The 6,669-nt window shown below is 38.8% G+C and overlaps 1 protein-coding gene across 1 annotated transcript in view; it reads right to left on the reverse strand.

The window, feature by feature from the left end:
* The window catches only part of DUSP16 (dual specificity phosphatase 16), a 31,272-nt gene extending 25,337 nt beyond the window's left edge, over positions 1-5,935 (reverse strand). Inside the window, exons 1-2 of the mRNA XM_009491542.1 lie at positions 5,705-5,935; positions 4,424-4,562 (exon numbers count right to left, since the gene is read on the reverse strand). Of these exons, the coding sequence (XP_009489817.1) occupies positions 4,424-4,562; positions 5,705-5,935 (370 nt within the window). The remainder of the gene's footprint in view (positions 1-4,423; positions 4,563-5,704) is intronic.
* Between the last annotated feature and the right edge of the window lie 734 nt (positions 5,936-6,669).

The following is a 6,669-nucleotide window of genomic DNA, read 5'->3' on the forward strand; positions in this document are numbered from 1 at the left end:
GCATTCATCCCTGAATAGAAAATGAATAATTTATGTCTTTCTGCTTATCACAGTAGCTTTGTGCTCTGTAGAAGCTTATCAGAGAGCTCTGTGAAAGCAAGATCCATTAAATCACATTACTGATGACATTTTTCATAGGCAGAAGGGTAGCAGAGATTAGTAGGCAATTCACCACTTGGGCCTCAATTACCTGTCAACGCCACTTTTTTACATGGTGACTGTACCCACAGTCCAACCATGGTTTTAGGAGGGAGGCATACAGCTCCCCAGCTCAGTGCCCAGTGGTTCTGCAAGTCAGATGCAGGCTTCATCCTGGGCACCTAGAAAATCTGTAATTCTCTACTAGTAATTCTCTGAATTATACAGATAACCTGTGTAGTAAGTAGCACGTAGAAGTTTATGGACCACTTTTCAAAACAGCTGCCATTTGACTAAAAGATGGCAGCTTCATCTCCAACTGTGATGCAAGTTTTCTACAGCCAAAATTTGAGTATACACAACCCTGATTACATCTACAGATCAGCTGGATACTATTTAATGAAAGGCATGGCTCCAGTGGAATACAGACACGTACAAATCTACACCTCAGCATACAGGCACTGGGGGGATAAAACTGTACAGGCAATTCTAGAAGCTCACAAAAGGCTTCCAGTATATTTAACTCCCCTTCTGCCCATACACTTCATAGTCTGGTGCCTTATGTAAGTTTTCCATATTGGTTGTTCTCAGTGGCATTGAATACCACAGTACATCAAGTCTAAGTGGCAATTCAGTGACTGACAGAAAAATATGTCCTTCACGGTTTGCTGGCAAAATACACTCTGGTCTTGCAGCGCTAAAAAATTCTTACAGAGTTCAGTGAAACTGCTTCTATGATCCTGCATTACAGTACTCTGAAGTTTAGCTAGTCCTTCTTGGACATTTACCATTGCTCCATATCAACCTGAGTACAAGAATTCTTGCTTTTGGTTTCAGTTCAAAGCCAGTACAGTGTTTCTGTGTTAGGCTACTATAATTTTTAATTTCAGGTTGGAAATACAGAAAGGTAGGCATTTCTGTTTTTTCAGAAATGTTTCTGTTTAGCATGAGTCTTCTGTACAAAAACTAAAATTAAAAAAACCCACAAAATAAAAAGCTGTGCTTCACCTTCATCAAAGGCAATATTTGAAAGGTAACCATCATGAAGACCTCTGGAGTAAACCAGATTAAGAGAAGTAGGGAAGAGCAAGTAAAACATGAATTATTTCCACTGAAATAGTGGAATATAATTTAAGCAAGGCTCTTGGCGTTTACTGCCTTAATAATGCTAATTCATCAAGCAACAATCAGTAGTCTCTCCTAACTGTTTCTACAGAGCAAGCAGAAACATCATAAACATACTGTAACTAGGAAAAGGACTCCATAAATCCAGTTCTCAAAATATGGGAAGAGAAGGAATCAAGTCACATCCCTGTATTTAAATCTTATTTAACTCTGCAGAGTAGATGCAATGATGGGAGTGGGGTTAAGCCTTCAGTACCCTTTCACTATTTTGCACACTGTTAAAAAATAAGAACCAAAACAAATATTTAAATTCCTGAGAACATTCCCCACCAGATTATAAATATTTTTATGAGGTTAGATCAAGAGCTTAAACTAATTGGTAAGGGTTCCTTTGAGGTCTTTACATTAGTTAGTTCAATGAAAAACAACCTCCAGGGTAGAGCATACCTTTATGCACAATCTAAATAAAAAAACACCTCACTGAGTGCTCAGTAATGGGGGGAGGCAGGAAGAACAGATGCAGGAATTTCAGATATTTGTTAATTGCTCCTTATTCTATCTCAACAAAAAAATATTTTCCTACCCCAAAATGTTTACTTAAGGTCACTATTTTAAATAAACCAGATTGAGTGGCATGGGGAAAACTCAAGTCCAAAGGTTCTTCTTTTTACACGGTGCACTGACCCCATTATGGGCCATAAATATTTACGAGAGTTCGTCATCAGCTTGCTGAGATGACACATTTTATCTAGCTTCCTAGAGCCATTGTATCAATTGCCTGAAGGAACTTTCTGTAAGACTGAATCTAGCACCTTCTCCTTCACCCCACATCCCAAAAGGTCTCTTGTGTATGTGTGTTTGTTAAGTAGCTAGCTTTTTAATAGAAGTAAGAAAACAACCAGACTGTGAAAGGTATTTTCTTATGTAAGGAGCAAACTCATTGTAAGAGGAGGAAACGCTAGACAGCTGAAGGAATAGAGTTGACATTAACTACTTTACTACCGATTCATCTTAGTTGGGTGTATTTCCTGAAATAAGCACTTAGCTCTATTAGGTCAGTAGTAAACACTTTCCTTACATTTCCCTTTTGTTCTTATACTCCTCTACCATAGGTTTTAAAGCCATCAGTTGTTTCTGTATTCATAAATAACCCCATCACTAGCTATTTAACCAAAAATAAGATGAAATTCTCACATCTAGTCTTTGCTAAGAGAAATGCATTTGACATGCTAAAATAAAAATCCTGCTTTCTATAAAAGGAGGGTTGTAACACATTAGATTCCCTTTCTCTCCCTCTAACACCCAAACTAATCCTTGCCAGCTGCACGTGGCCAAGCTCACCTCAGCTAGCTGATGTGCACTAGTATCTTGCATGTGGTTTAAGTTGCGTTTTCAGCTTGAAAAACCACCACATACTAGAAGTAAAAAGCAAAACAAAACCAAAACAAAGCAATTTCTCATAGTATCATTAAGATGCACACAACTGGTGTTTCCCCAGACTATGCACTGAGGAGCTGGGGAACACTCCCTTCCTGGCACTGTCCATTCCTACAGGAGCCACAGGCAAGTCTGAAGATGGAGACATTCTGACCACCTCCTTCACGGGGTCCAGCAGAGAAAAAAGAAGATCAAAGCCATGCCTCATGCAACTAATCTACAGAGGGACAGTAGAAGGAAGGGAAGTTTTGTGATACTCTCCTTTGCTTGACCTTATTAAGGATTCCCTCCTAACTCCTCCCTGCCATGAGGTCTAATTCTTAGATATCTGGGTCTCTTCCCACCACAGGAATTAAGTTGCAAATAGTCTGTATTGCTGCATGGAGCTGTAGTACACTTCTGGTTATTAAAAAAAAAATCTCAGGACAGATGAGCAGAGTTGGGTATTCAAACAATAAAAGGATATCTTAAGAGGCATGAACTGCTTCTAGACTGGCATATTTTTTAAATAAGTTTTATATTTAAGGGAGTAGTAACCACATATTTCAGCGATCTCACATTAAGCATTTACTGTGCCTAGACACCGCACATTTACTTGGTGGCTCATATGGAAGAAGAGTTACTTAATCTAGTATTGTAGTCCACAACCCACAGGCGTTAAGTCTTAAGAAAGCAAAGAAAACAGAAGCACCAAACATAGCTAAAGCAAGACCCTACTTAGTTTTCTGTAATTTGTGCTCACATGAGCACCAAATGCACCTGTCCAAGTGCAGAAATTCTTCATTTTCTCTGTACTCACTTCAAAATAGTTTGGGAAAAGCTCTCTTAGTAACACAACCACCTCCCTATCACTTTCATCTGAAGTCACTACAAACCTCAGTGAAACCTTCTTGCTAAGAGGAAACATCTCTCTGGAGTTCTTTCGCTTTTCCTCATCATTATTCAGTCTCTGACTGTAGTTTTAACATTTCAGAGACTATATATACACACTTCATTAGATCACTGATTGAGCCACTGCAACGGATTTCCTACTTGTATTCGTCATCCTCTCTTTCAGCCCTGGATCTACTTCATGCCCCTCCTTGTTCCTTCTTGTGAACACTGGGTCTACTGTTCCATGACAGAAATAACAACACAAGCACACGTTAACACCAACAAATCCTGTATTATAAGGACTTGAATTTCTGTGGATGCTTTGACTGGGGATTTAAAAAAAAAAAAAAAGGGGGGGGGAAGGTGGGGATGAGGGAGAAGACTTAAACAGAGTACTGCTGCTAAAGAGCTGAAGTTTTAAAAAGTCATACAAAATAATCTCCATAACTCTGGGAGATAGTTTCTCTTGTTCTTACTGTGGTAATTACCAATTCAGCAAGGAAGAGATTTTCCTCTCAGCACATACAATACTTCGAAGACCAGGGAAGCACATTTCTTTTACTATTTTTGACCCTAAAATAGCAGACATATGCATCTAAAAAATGCTGTATTGATCAATTTCCATTTATACAGCATGAGTGGTGTAATATATCCCCTGTAAGATGTAATTTCTGAGCATTATACATATTATAAGTGTCACTATATGCGTAAAGAACTACAGGAAAAGCTATGCTATAACTGAAGTTTATACCAGCACTGTTGCAAAATTGTGTTCACATCGGCTATAACAATAGCATTTCCTTTCTTCTCCTTATTCATGTGTTTTGTTTTTTTTCTTGGTACATCATACCTGAAAGCAGATACACAGAGCTGAAATTCTTCTCCAGTTTGCCCAGGAGTACAGTAAGAAAGCAGTCAGACGAGAGAGAGGTCACATCTTTAGAGCTTTGGTCGTACACCACCACTTCCTGCTTGCAATCAATTTCAATCTGAAGCACAAGTAATTCAGAATAAGATAGGAATGAGGAAGATGATTAAAAGCACCGCATTACCACCTGCATCAGGGTTCCCACATACTTGCTATGCAGCAGTTCAGATACATAGATTTCTTATGTAGCTGTATGCAAAACAGTTTTTATTTTATACTTAATATGCCTGATCAGATTTAATTCCTTTGAGAGTTTGTAAATTATTTGCCCCAAGCTGAAGCATACTCTGTAAATTTGTACCATTAGGTAATTGTATGGCAGTTGTAAAACGCTTTACCTTCAGCTAGATTGGTTGTTTCATTTAAAAACTAAACTTTTTGAAAGAAGGCCCTACCTCAGTTTCTGCTTCTGGGTTTTTTGTGTATAAACAGTAAAGAGACCTTAGACTGCCTAAAACCACACACATTTTAGCCATCTGTACAACTTTATGTATAAAATATGCTTTAGATAGTAGTAGTAGTAATAATGATAAAAGGCTTCACTTTTTAACATGTCAAAGCAAGAATGTAATAGATTACTTTTGTAATGAAAACATTTGAAACAAATACCAATGGATTAAAAAAGAAAACACACATAGATACACATTAAGTTTAAACAGGTTAGCTATTTCCACTAGTAACACTATTTAAAAAAAAAACCACCAAAAAAACCCCAATGCAATCACCAAAAACCCATCAAACTACTCACATGAAAAGTATTTTAAACAGCAAGTAGGAGCCAGATTGTAGGATTGACAGAGCTAGTTTCTTTGCAAACTGTATGACCACTTGCTAAGCAACCCCTACCACCACGGACCCCAAAGAATCCTTCAAAGTTTAGAATGAGAATGTTTCCTGCCTTAATTACATATATTTAAGGGACTGTGCTTTGCCAGACATACAAGAAGCCTGAGAGCATTCTTTCTGAGTAATTTCTAAATCCCTCCCCATTACTCTGTCACTTAGGGGAGAGCAGGCTACAAAGAATCCCAAAGATAAACTCAGCAGTAACCAACAGCATCTTAAATCAGGTAAGAGCTCGGTAAAACTCGGTCCCCCAATTTTGTTTTTTTAAAACAAAATACCTAAGGGAAAATTATTACAAGTTGCTTTCCAGGGACTCTTTTAAACACATACAAGGAACAACAGGAAAATGACCCCTACCTTGTGTTTTGCTGAATGCTGAATGAGCTCTGTAATCAAAACTTTGTCCTGCTGCAGCCTCCGCTTCATAAGCTTGGAGCAGTTGATGTTGATGGCATCCAAGATGTGGGACGTATTGTATTCCACAAATGGGCGGCTATCAATCAGCAGCAATTTTTCTGTACCACTCTCCAGCAAAGCCACCAACTTCTCGGCAACAATGAGTTGAGTCCTGATCATCTCATCGGCCATGACAACAATAAGGCCTCTTTCACCACCTCCCTCTCTAATTTGCTGCGATGATGTAATGGCTGTGTACTCAAAGGCTTAGCCACACCATTGTACTAGAAGTGTATGAGGTCATGCTGGTAGTGACTGGCAAAAGAAAAGTTAAACCCATTTTCAGAAAGAGCTCTTCAACTGAATGTCTCCTCCTGCTTCCAGTTGATGTGCCGTTACAAAGGGTTCATTCCACAAAGCAGCCCCTCACATCTGATTCATCGGGAGATGACTATGGAGTAGCCATTTCACAATTCAAACAAAAGATGCTTTCTGGCTGCCGCTGCATTACATCATTCTTTACCTTTGCTCCCACCCATCAGCTTTACACAGGACTAAGAGCCTGTAGGAAGGGGAAGATAAAAAAAAAAAAAACAAAACCACAAAACCATAAACCAGATGAGGCCATGAAAGTTTGCAGAACAAAACATTCAACTTTAAGGCTAACTGTACACTGGTCTGTACCATATAATAAATACACCCCTGAGAAGTTCCTCTCTCTGCTGTATATGCCAAACAGCTAAAGAGAGTATTTGCCACTACAGTCTCTGAATCTATTCCAACGATCTTGCCTGGACAATTACCTTGTATTTCAGGCAACGTACCCTGTCTTAATTGCAGACTTTTGTTGCCGCTAGCTCTGCCTCTTCACAAGACTTTGTTAGAATATAATTAAGAGATACTGCCCTAAATCATGGTATTCCTTG

Source organism: Pelecanus crispus, chromosome 1 (genome assembly GCF_030463565.1).
Source record: "Pelecanus crispus isolate bPelCri1 chromosome 1, bPelCri1.pri, whole genome shotgun sequence".
In the NCBI taxonomy this organism is placed as follows: domain Eukaryota; kingdom Metazoa; phylum Chordata; class Aves; order Pelecaniformes; family Pelecanidae; genus Pelecanus; species Pelecanus crispus.